Source organism: Cyprinodon variegatus, unplaced genomic scaffold, assembly GCF_000732505.1.
Source record: "Cyprinodon variegatus isolate N-32 unplaced genomic scaffold, C_variegatus-1.0 Scaffold128, whole genome shotgun sequence".
Classification (NCBI taxonomy): domain Eukaryota; kingdom Metazoa; phylum Chordata; class Actinopteri; order Cyprinodontiformes; family Cyprinodontidae; genus Cyprinodon; species Cyprinodon variegatus.
In genome coordinates this window covers 920,904-933,808 of record NW_015150581.1, presented here as the reverse complement: position 1 = coordinate 933,808, position 12,905 = coordinate 920,904, and the positions used below count along the sequence as shown (strand labels likewise).

Genomic DNA, 12,905 nt, shown 5'->3' with positions numbered 1-12,905 from the left:
TTTTTTTGTGAGTATGGAGATTTTTCCATTCCTCTACTGTATAACTTCTATTACAAAAAAAACAGACCGTTTTGTATTTAGCGATGTTATATTTCCTCCTGGTTGTTGTACTTCTTCTAATAAACTGTTTTGTGAAAACAGAAGGACATGTAGGACTGCTTTAATCCATAGCAAATACCCCTTTTCATTTTCAGACTGGTTTTCAAGTTGGTCACTAATGGTAATAACATTTTTTTTTTAGTTACTATGCATCTTTTTTTAATCTCTTGTCAAACAAAAAACACACAAACACACCTTTCCTGGTCTGAGATGTATTTTTGCATAAACGCATCATCTAGTGCAGTGTTTCCCAATCTTTTTTGACTTGTGCACCCCTTTGGGCATTTTGTCTTACCATGAGTACCCCTCTCAGTCAAAAGTATTGATGATTGCCCAAAAGGGGAACGTCCAATAACTCAGTGTTTTTCAACCCTGGTCCTCAAGACACTCTGCTCTCTATGTTTTGGATGTTTCTGAGCTTCAGCACACCTGATTCAGATGATTGCAGTTCAGCAAAGCCTGATAATCTGCTATCAATTGTTAACAGGTGTGTGAAAGCTGGGAAACATCTAAAACATGCAGGGCAGTGATCCTTGAGGACCAGGATTGAAAACCACTGCGAATAACTGATTATAAAATAAAAACTATTTTACTTAATCTTTTTAACTTGAGCATCCAATTCTTGGATATTTATGCTTTCCATCTCAAATAAATATAAAATAAATATGATGCCTAGAAATTAGTAAGGAATCAAAATAAATACAAAATCAAATCATATTATAAACCTGTATTTAAAAAACTGGAGCTCCTCTGAGTAACTCCCCTGTACTCATTTAAACTGGATGAATTGGGAACAAAATATAGAATGAAACTGATAGTCAGACTGATTTAATTAGTTTTGTTATCATTAAAGGAATAGTACACCCAAAACATGATTAGCCTTCATTTTCTACTCACCCCCATGCTGAACAACACCCTGGAGTACTTTTTTGATATCTCAAATGCATCTGGAGATCTGGGAGGCTTCTTGCTGTCTGCTGACATTCAAATAATGGAGGTCTATGGTGACCGAGACAGAAAGGTCCATAAAAGTCCACAAAAACGTGTCAATATTCCTCCATACTGCTCGTCCAATGTATTCCAAGTGTCCTGAGTGGGTAGCATCCAGAATTTACTCGAAACGAAGTCATTTAGAACGTTTTAGAGCCTAAACAGTAGTGTATAGGATTTCCTAATAGCGCCCCCATGCGCGATCACGATTCTACGGAAGCCGGCAGACCAAACCGGAAGAAAGTGCGCATTCAGCGTCTGCTCTGCCGATAATGCAAGCGTAGAAGAAGAAATGTGCTGTTTACCTGTGCAAAGAAAGAAACAACGAAAGAAAAATGTCTGAGGACTTCAGTGTTGAGGAAGAGCATGAGTTCTTTGCCGAGCTGAATGCGCTGGTTTGGTCTGCCGGCTTCCGTAGAATCGTGAGCGCGCATGGGGGCGCTATTAGGAAATCCTATACACTACTGTTTAGGCTCTAAAACGTTCTAAATGACTTCGTTTCGAGTAAATTCTGGATGCTACCCACTCAGGACACTTGGAATACATTGGACGAGCAGTATGGAGGAATATTGACACGTTTTTTGTGGACTTTTATGGACCTTTCTGCCTCGGCGCCATAGACTTCCATTATTTGAATGTCAGCAGACAGCAAGAAGCCTCCCAGATCTCCAGATGCATTTGAGAGGAAAAAAGTACTCCAGAGTTTTGTTCAGCATGGGGGTGAGTGGAAAATGAAGGCTAATCATGTTTTGGGTGTACTATTCCTTTAAGGCACCTGACTCGGGTTGGTGACATAATATTGGACCATGCAAAACACAGATTTGCCTTCACTTTGCCTCAGAAGGGCTAGATTTATCCTCAAAAAAGTGAACCTTTACATGAAATTTTGTCTTTATAATGTTTTTTGTTGTTGGCATTCATATAAATATACCGGTGTGATAAATTAGTAAATGTTTGATTGGTTTTTGGTATAAGTCTACTTGAAATTTACAGTCCCCCTGGACATAACTTCACCAGCCGCCACTGCACTTGAGCTGCTTTAATGAACTCTGATAGCTCAGTGTGAAAAACAGCTGATACAATGCGGTTCTCTATGCTGTTCCTCTGCTTGGTTTGGATGTGTGTCAAAGCTGAAAGAAACTCAAAGAAAATTTTGCTTTTTAGTTAATAAAAGCATGTTTAATTTTTTAATTGGGTCCTCACAAAACAAAATAGATCCCAGTCCTATTCTATTTTGCTACCTAAGAAATAAAATATTAATATACCCCTTGCAATGCACTCACGGACCACTAGGAGTATGCACACCCTGGTTGGATATCACTGATCTAGAGGCATGCATTAGAGCTTAGAAATCAGCAAACCCTGTGCAGACGGGTTCAGAAGTTATGTATTTTAATATTTTTTTAGTCCACAATTGCTTTCTCAGACATTTCTGTAATGTTGGATCTGTTACTGTGTATTTGTGACACTTCTAATGACTTTTGAAGCATTTATTGGTTGGAAGAAACACTGTTCAGATGCTTTAAATTCTTTAGAAAGAAAGAAAAAAACAACAGAATCCACAATCTTTTATTTGACATACTGTAAGTTTATTTTCTTTTCATGATCAAATGACTTTTTTTTATACCACCAGAGTAAAATCATACACCATTTACTGTACATAATAATGAGAGCTCTGAAACCAATCATGACAGAACCTTTGGGTCCTAGACACATAAAAGCAGACTTTACAGCAAGTATCAACCATTTGGAAATAGAAATTTCAAAGAGAACACAACTGAGTACAAGAATAGCATATTTGTTAAGGATCTTTTCATAACCCACAGTAACAAAAATGGTGTAAGTGGTTGTTCTTTGCAACCACTTATAGCATTTTGTTAACGGTTGTAAAATAGAAAATCTACTACTTTACATTAGACGACAAAAGATTCCACCCTTAAAGTGTCATGTACAATATTTTAAGTAAAAATGCCAACAGTGTGTGATATACTGACTTACTGCCAGTTAAATATGGAATGTACAGAAATTCTTTATGGAGCATAAAGATTTTGAAACATGTCCAAAAAAAGATATGTTTTAAAACAAAAGGTGGATTTGCACTCTTTGTTGGCAGTAAGGTGATTGTAGCTCATATGCTGTTAATAATTAAGAAACTTTGATGGACATAAGCAGATTCTTGCTTGGCTCAATATATACTTACAGAGGGACCAAAACTGAAACTTTATCCAGCATTTAGCACTTTGGAATTTAACATCTCAAAAATATTCTGCAATCCCCTGTGTTTACCAGTTCTGAACATATGCCTTAGGGAAATAAAATTTAGAGAAATACTTTCAGTGAATGTGAGAACATTAAAAAATAAATAGTAGTTCAAGTTCAAGCCATTTTGTTGCTAAACCTTAACACTGAACTTTGTCTTCAAAGGCACAATAAAGTATGTACAGTTTTTTTATCTCTCCATTACGTAATTCAAAGTAAAGTGCACCATCATCCTGTACATTCACATTTAACTGTGTGATATAATATGGTAGACAGCACAGCGTAACATGCCTTTGCCCTTTTGGAGTCTGATTCTTAATGGATTCTTTTGGAACCAAGCGATTTTCTAGCGATGATGATTCATGTTTGCAGCAACGAACAGCCAGTACTGATAAAATTGTTACAAATTACTGTAATAAAAGAAATTAGCATGCATGAATTATGGAAAAAGAAAAATTATGTAATGATCATGTTTTGTTTTGTGTTTTTTTTTTTTTTTACAGGATATAATTCATGCATGATATTTATGTTTGAGGATGTGCTGTAGACTTCAAACAAGCTATCCGTTGAGCTGCTCAGACATAGTCCAGTGTTAGCTACAATTTACAGGGAAGGAAATGTTAAAATCATATCGCTACTAAATAAAAAAAAAAAAAAGGGTATAGGTTTAAAATGCAATTGCAGAATACTAAATTATATTTCTTTATATAATTCCTTTGACCTTTTTTTTCTTTTTTGTGCTTTTCTTTTACGGATCATGACCATTTACCCCCTTTTTGCCCTTAGGCAATCATAAACACCTAGAAAAAGAAGCACACATGTATTTTGAAGTATGCAGAAGTTCAAAGGTACTGGGTGATTTTAAGAGATCAAACTGACCCAAGGGATACACAAGCAACCCTTAAGGAAAGATGAACCAGCTTTTGTCTAAACCTCTGAGTTGAGTCTATTCACAGGCAAGTTTACTGTCAAAGCTGGAGAGGGCAATGGCAAAGGCTTGCAGCGCACACATTGGGTAGTTATAGTCCATGGTGAAGACATCCTCTGCCACACGGCCAAACTGCATCACAATGTAGTCAGCTGTCAAAAAAGGAAACATTTACTCAATCTGCACCAACTTACAAAAACTACAAAAACTGTAGAAGTTTATGTTTATAAACCGGAAAATAGTGAGATTTAATACAAATTACTAAACAGTGGCATAACCGGCCAGGTTTTCACTCTGGTTTCCATGTGTCAATCAAGACAGTGAGTAAAAGAAAGCATATCAGACCAATCAGACAACATTACCAACACCTGGGTTTATCAGGTTATGTTGAGCAGTTGCTTGACATATGGCTTGCAGATATCACAGGTGCGTAGGTATGTCATAGGTATGTAAAGACACCCACACAAAGCTTGTGTCATCCCACAATATGTTGTAAAAATTAAGTTCCATGTGGTTGGAAACTATAAAAGAGGAAAACCTGTCATGTGTACACCTCAAACTCTGTTAAGTGCTTATAATGCTGTCTTATGTAAAAGGAAGCCTCTTTGCCTAGTGACCTTTTTTCTTCTGTCAACAGGACTGTTGCTCCCGCAAGGCCACTAAATAAATATGGCATTTAATGTGCAATGCATGAAGGCTCCTTGCAAAACTCATTAAGTTGAGAATTTAGTCTAGATAAAAACAAATTAAATGACTACACAGCCATTAGAATGACCTTTTAGTAGCTACTAAAAACCTTAAGTAGTTTGTTTTTGCAGGATCTGTCTCTCGCATTCTTTCTGACATTGATGCTTGCAGACAGTTATTTTTGGACACAGCTGTCCAACTAAAGCATTTCAGCTGTGTCTGAAATTTTGACCTTTTTGCATCTGAAATCTTTAGACCATTATACATACTTTAATTATTCTCTTGTGTACCCTTTTCTTTTGCTGCAGTTTTTTGAACCATTTTCCTGTTGTTGATGCAGTTTAGTCTACTGTATCATATAGCTGTCAAAGATGGCCTTACATTTAGCTCCTAAACTACTTTTATATAGAGCTGTGTTCCTAGTTGACTTGATTACAGCAAGGTATTGTGGTTCTGTGCCCCAGGCATATAGCCTTGCCAGCCAGACTGATAAAGCATGCATACATCGTATCAACCTAGTAAAGAGCTGGTTGAGCTCAATTACAAAGGTGGGACCAACACGGTCAGCATCATCAGGTTAAAACCAATCAGATAACTACAGATGTGACACAAAAGCTCAGAGCAACGCACTCTGTTTTTGTGGTTTCTGTTAAACATGTCGAGCTGTGGAAGAAACTCTCCAGTGAGCAATTTCAGACGGTTTATATCTGCGGATATAAAGTGTGCTCTCTATCAAGTTCTTAATTTTGCCTGCAACATTGCTCCATTGCGGTCGCAGCATGTCATGCTAGCAGAAAAGCCCTGCTGTAGTATGAGTAATTCTGGCGTTGGGAGTCGCGCATCATAAAGAAGCGCCTTCCGAAGTCTGATTGGTCCAGCCAGATCTGGCCACAGTCAATGGTGTTTTCCAGACTGAATTATGGTCTGTGCCATTCAGTCTGGCTGGCTGGGCTAGCGGCCATCAACCTGTCAGCACCATGCTCAACAGTTACCATGAACTGTTAAAACTGCATCTAATTTTATACAACATTTTTGTGGAATATCCTGTATCAATTTTTTCACTGTCATTCTTTTCTTTGCAGCAGCTTTTCTCTTGACATTGCATATTTTTGACTTGTCATTATTTTGGCAAAAACACCACCTCTTCTGATTAATTTAAAATAAAATTTAAGCCCTGTGGTGAAACTTACTTTGTAAAGAGGGAAAACAAAAAGAAGATCAAACTGTGAAATTCACAACATATTATTCTGAGTGCTTTACTGAAAACCATCTTTCCACTCTCTACTGTACCAAAATTGAAGGAACTTACGGTCGTTGTCGTGAATGATTTGAAAGTTTTTCACAGAAGCTTGTGTGACCCTGCCATGGAAGTTCAGAACATAGGACTGAGTGTCATCATTCCACACAGGTGTCTTGTTGTGAAGTTCAATCACAGTTTCTGTGTTCTTGTTCTGCCACCTTGCCAACAGAGATTCATGCTCCTGAAATGAAGAGCAATCAAACACCTTTGGAACTAGGCATCAAAGTTGTTTGATGAATTGCGAAATTATTAGAAGGACTTAAATAGCTTAGCTCATGTGTGGCAGTATATTAACTCTTACATTGCGCGGCCTAATGGAGACTCTCTCATGATCCATGTTCATTCCAGGAATAATGACGCTCATCTTGCGTGGTCCTTTGAATCCTAAAACATTGGTTTCCTGGATTGAAAAGATAATAAACTACATAAAATCTAGTAGGAGGACATTTCATCAAAAATGTGAGACACTGATCATGTTTGAAACTTTTTTTTTTTCAATCAATGTAGTAAATAAGATTTACAAAAAGCCACATTAAGATTAATCATCAAATAGAAAAGTATTGATTGTTTGAGTAAATAAAGCCAAACAAACACATATTTAAAAAATTTTTAGTGACATTAAATGAACATTTATTTAGGCTAAGAAGCTATGGATATGGATTGAATAAATAAATGCAATCCTCTTTTTAAATTTCACCTGTATTATAAATACCTATATTATAGCTTTTTTTGTAATATAAGCTTCTTTTAGTTGGATAAGAATGAATTAGATAAATAGTTGGTATTTTTAATTGTTCTTTTCTTTCTATGATCCCAGGTCCGTTACTTTCTGCAGTATTTTAAAAGTAACGTAAATAGAAATAAGGTTAACAATTGTAAACAATTTGAAGATATATTAATGATGTAATGATGACAGCCAAGCCATTATACTCACATAACAAATGGCAGCTAGCTCTTGGCGAAGATTGCTGGCGTCTAGGCTGGTAGTGCCCTTCATGGGGTTCAGTCCGTTGTCATAAACGGTAAACTTGGTACCCATGAGGTTTGACCTGCAAAAAAAGCATTAGGCAATAAAGTCAAAAAGAAGTTTCATGTTTTTAATCACTGTATATATTTATCAAAACCATAATAGCCTTTTAGGAGTCATTTTATAGAATGTAGAAGTGTGAAACATAAGATCGGACAGCAATTATTTAAAAATTATCTAAAAGAGCCTTAAAAAGGTAATTATTTCCTTAAACTTACATTTGACAACAAATTCTGTTTCATTCTTTTTTACTGACCAACTCATTTTACCTAATTTTAAAGTGCAAAATTAAGAAAATGTGGCTTTAAATATTGTTGTAGAATAAATTTAAAAAAATCAAAATTGTGAAGCCTGTATGTCTGTTCGACCTCCTTTACTGTGATACTTCCATAAAATTCTAACCACTCCCTTCAGAAGTCACCTATTAGTAGGGTCTACATTTTTTTGAAAGGCCTCAGCAGTTATTTAGATAACATTAGGGAACAAACATTGTCATATGGACCATTTCAGGGTCATTTTTTTTTTACCTTGGATCCTAGGAGGGTTAAAGAAGCGGCTCAAGAGAACCTTGTGGAAGCTGGCAGCATTGGAGATGCCAATCCTGTCAGCTTCCATAGTGCAGACTATAGCTGTATTTTTTCATCTTAATAGACCATATAAATTATCATAGTTTGAATGATACATTCTGCAGAGGGAGAATGATCGATGATGAAGTGGGATCACACCTTGATTTGAATGCCTGCACTTGAGGCACCACCTTTTTTGAGAATATGAAAGTACATATTCAAGGCTCATTAACAACCAAAGACAAATAAATACAAATAAAATAAGATGTTTAAAAGCATTCAATTTAAAAAAAACATTACTTAAATTCAAAGAGTCAAATATAATTTAAATATAAATAAATTTGCCTTATTTACCAGTCATTGCTACACATAAATACAATCAAAACATGCACACTATATATATTCAGATATATATATATATATATGAAAGAATGATCGCAAAAAGGAGGAATTTAACTTTGCGTTATTGTTTCTATATCTACAGCTTAAAAACTACTGCCTGTGTATCTCTCTAAAAGTCACTCATCATTAAGGCTAGTCCTCACAAGGACTCTTGAGAAGATAGATGAAAGGTGAGTGTTCATATAAGTTTAGATCTCAATCATTCAAGCAAGATTGAGACTGTAGAGGTTTGAGCAGCGGACAGACAAGCTCTGAAGATTAAAAGGCTCCGCAGAGCCATGTTTGATTACTCTGCAAAGGAGTTTCCATGGAGCTGCTGCATTGATGTTCTCTCTGATGTTGACATTATAACTCAGTTCAAATAAAGCAACAGATAAAACAATCATTTTTAATAAATAAAAAAGATCACCTAACATTTTAAAAAGTAAAACTGATGTGGAATCTGTCATAGTTTTTTTTTTTATTACCGGTATTTGATATTTTTGCTAATATGTAATAAATACACCCCAAAAACCTTTACTATTAAAAGTTTCTAAACATACAGTAAAAATAAGAAATAAAAAATGTTTATTGTAAAAATGTATATTAAATGTATATTAAAAAAAAAACAATCCTAATATTAGGACAGGAAATTAAGTAGGTAGATAAAACATTCTTCCATATATTTTCTTATCCCTCATTATCCTGATATGAGAAACTAAACAGTTTTGTTACATTTCTGCATTTATCAAGTAGACTTTTGTTTTGTATAAAAAAAAAATGAAAATACAGAAATTAACCAGATTTTCAAAGATACATATCAATCTTGGTTAGAACCCAAAACAAATCTGTTCACTATTAACTACGTACCAGGTGTTTCTATTTTATCAGAGTATATAGAGTACACTCTATAGTGCAAAATATCTAGAGAATTCACCTCAGTTTTCCAATGAAGCTCTCCCCACCACGAGACAGATCGGTGGGATCAATGGAGATGAGGTAATTGGAAGTTTTACTCTTTTTCCTTTTCCTTCCAGCTAACAGGAATACCTGTAGAATTTTAGGAAAGAAGAAGAAATACAGTCGAATAAGCATGACGGTTAAATCCAGTAATTAAGATAACATAAATGTTTTTAGAAAATGTATATTTCTTTTCATTGAGAACACTTGTTCTGCTGCTGCTCTTCTCCTCTCACCTTCTTCCCATCCTCCCTCTCCAGGTGAAGATAGTAGGTGGGATACATTCCTCTGTCCATGCCTTTTTTGTCCCTGGTGATTCTGCATTTCACTCTGACACCCTGTGGGGCGGGCCGCAGAGAAAACTCCTCCAGGTCCTCAACATCGATGGCAGGTTCATTTGTTGGCGGGGTGGGTGCTGAAGCCACCTCCTATTAGAGGAAACAGTATTATGTATTAAAATTTTTAAAAAAGATTAAAAAAAATCGGGTCAGGCAGTGTAATAAGCCTGGAGATCAAACTGCCCACAGGGACAGAAAATGAGCACACATTGCTTAAAATAAAGATCCAGTGAAGGAAAGGGGATTGAGCTGATTGAAAAGGAAGGTAAAATGAGGAGAGAGCAAAAAATTTCCTAATAGAAAGTTAAAGCCACAGACACTGTTATCGCATATAAACAGAGGCGTCATGTAACAAAGTACAAATACTTTGGTACCTCACTTAAGTAGAACATTTGGCTATCTATACTTTATTGGAGAAGTTATTTTTTTGACAACTTTTTACTTCTACTCCTTACATTTTTTTTTGCCATTTTCTCTACTTTCTACTCCTTATATTTAAAAAATAGACTTATTAGTTTTGTTTCATTTAAGCTCATTTTCATTATGGCCTGTTGGTATTTAAAAAAAGTTAAAACCATCAAAATAAGTTGTTTCATCCAGACAATTAATTTCTTTGTGGTTGGTACGTTTTTCAAGATGACGCAAAGCTAAATTTGACACTGTTACCATTAGTTATAAAATTAAGAAACTTAAGTATAAGGAAGTTATTATGCAGAATTGTAGGGAGATGTCAGTTTTATAGGGTAGCACAGTAATCAGTATAAAGTTTAAAGCATAGGTTCTTAATATTTTTTCCTGCTATGACTGGAGTCGTCGACTTAATTGTACAAATGTGAGTGTGCAGGTGCCTGTCTCTGATTGGTTCCTTGAAGACGACAGAGACGTCCAATTGGTGGCCTTCCGGAGGTGACGGATATAAAAGCTGCAGATGAGAATTTCCTGCTGACCATCCTCAGCTCATCTCAACCACCACACTGTTTGTCTGTTAACGCCACGTAAGAGTAGAGTTTGTAGTATTGAGCTGTCGTTTATATTTGCTTAGTTTTCTCATGTTCTTAATTAGGGAGGTAAAATTTTGTCATTTGATTAATTTACTTTTAATTAGGTACGTTTCGGTTAATGTTCAGATAGTTTCCTTTTGTTTGTTGTTTTCAGCATTATAGCTCACTGAAGCCATTTGCTCCATTAGTAACATATTAACCAAAAATACATCTTTTTGAAATAAATAACATTATAAAAAGTTCATCTTCGTGTGTGTTGGCTGCTTGGGATCTGAATAGGATGGAATCTTCATGCTATGATCCGGCCACCCTGAGACGTGTCATAACATTTACTTTTAAAAATTGTGCTTTTACACTTTTAGTTGAGCAAAAAGCTTAATTTGATACAAAAGTGTTTTTAAACACTAGGATTTATACTTTTACTTGAGTAATAAACATAACTTCCTTTGACAACTCTTTTGATTTACAAATGATGCCGTATTTACCTTGTGCCAAAGGAAGTAGGCATTCTTTGGGCCTGTAACTGTGATCAAACACTAATTATGTAACCACATTATTTAAGATGAACAGTTTTAATTTTTAACTGCAAATCAGATTTACACTTGTTATGTTATCTGTTTTGTAATGAGATTGCTTATTTAGTCAGCCTTTTTACTTAAAAAGGTCTTTATTCACAGATTCGTTCTAATTCATCAGTTGTTGTTTTTTATGTCAAATTAGATGTTTAATTAGAACTTAAGGGTTCTCTCTGGAATTGTTTTATAGCAGTAATCATATTCCACTAATACATATGAAAAGAAGTAAACAAAAGAATACATACAAGCCAGTTAATATCCCAAAGGAAGGTAAGGACCTTAAATGTCCGTATGGAGATGCTACATACATCATCCTGTGATAAAAAGTATCCTCATATATGTTGCATCTTTGCTGTGGAGCAGCATCACAGACAGAAAGGCCAAGCAGCTGGATAAGCTGGTGAAGATGACTGGATCGGTGATTGGAGTGAGCCTAGAGCCCCCAGGCACCGTTCTGGAGTGGCACATAATAAGCAAGCAGCTGGTCATCAGGGACAATGCCAACCACCCACTTTACCACATCCTGGTAGAGCAAAGCAGCAGCCACAGTGGATGGCTGATCTACATGTGATGCGGACCGAGAAGCACAGGAGGTTCTTCCCTCCAACAGCCATCAGCATGTATAACAACTCAGTCAATGGCAGAAGCTCCTGAGGTGGTTGTGTGTGCTGCCACTGATAGCTCACATGTACATTGTGGTCAAGACTGAGGGTCCTTTAATGCTTGGTTGCTGTTGTCGTTGTTAGGTATTTGTTGTTTGTCTGTGTGGTAAATGTCTCCAAGTGGGGAAGCTGATTGAACAAAGCACTTCAATCAGCTCCCTTTTTATGCAATTAATTTGTTACTTCGAAGGGCTGTATTTCTTCACTGGATTCACAAATCTGATTGCACTGGAGTGGGCTCCAAAATTTCAGTAGATGGGAGAAATTTACCTCTGTTATATGTGCTGTTTTAGCAACAACAATAAGATATAGGGAAGTGATAAAAGAGATATGGGAAACGCAATTCTTTATTAATTTTGCTGTTTTCATCATTGTTATACCTAAAAGAAAATACAACTTTCAGTAAACCATTTGTGACTGGTTGCAATTAAAAAAAATGCATTTGTAAAAATCACTGATGTAAAAGTGTATCAGATTATAAAATGATTACTTAGAGTCATATAGATTTTATTTTGATGAGAAGAGAAACACCTAAACATGATTTATTCCTATCTAATATCAGTTAATAAATAAAGAGAGCATCTCTGTTTACACTTTTTGTATTTTTCTACTGATAGGTGCTGGTTGTGTGCTTACTTGGCACCTTCTCCTCTTTTCTCAACCTTCACAGCACCAGCTGACTGGGACAGAGATCCTCGGTGCCCCTAACCAAAGTAGTGCAGTATGGACAGACCTTCTGTTATTTTTAATTCTGTCTAATACCTAATGAAAGTGGAGCATTTGCTAAGCAACAATTCTTAGGAGGAAATAAATTTGTAAATAGATCAACCATTTCATAAGGGCTCAGTTTTCCCTGTTGTGAATTTCCTGACTCGTTTCTACTTTGCTTTTTAAAAACCATGTGTGCAACAGGTCACGGCTCTCTCTTGTTCTTCATTGATGGTATTACCATCCTTTTCAGGTAGACAATGTTTATTTCCTGTCTGTTCTGCAAACAGAAAGGGAATCCAGAGTCCAGAGCTATTTCTTTGGTATTCTCTTTTTTTTTTTTTTTTTTTACATAAAAACACATAAACTTGAAGTGACTATCCCCTAATGCATGCTAAACACCTTGTTTACTGTAAATGGCAGA

The 12,905-nt window shown here is 35.8% G+C and overlaps 1 protein-coding gene across 4 annotated transcripts in view; it reads right to left on the bottom strand.

Moving 5' to 3' along the window:
* Positions 1-2,655: 2,655 nt before the first annotated feature.
* tub (tubby bipartite transcription factor) overlaps positions 2,656-12,905 on the bottom strand; it is a 56,087-nt gene continuing 45,837 nt past the window's right edge. For all 4 annotated transcript variants that reach the window (XM_015375945.1, XM_015375946.1, XM_015375947.1 and 1 more), the window contains exons 7-12: positions 9,434-9,625; positions 9,175-9,287; positions 7,198-7,312; positions 6,565-6,663; positions 6,273-6,444; positions 2,656-4,428 (exon numbers count right to left, since the gene is read on the bottom strand). In XM_015375945.1, coding sequence (XP_015231431.1) covers positions 4,295-4,428; positions 6,273-6,444; positions 6,565-6,663; positions 7,198-7,312; positions 9,175-9,287; positions 9,434-9,625 — 825 coding nt within the window. In that variant the 3' untranslated portion in view covers positions 2,656-4,294. The remainder of the gene's footprint in view (positions 4,429-6,272; positions 6,445-6,564; positions 6,664-7,197; positions 7,313-9,174; positions 9,288-9,433; positions 9,626-12,905) is intronic.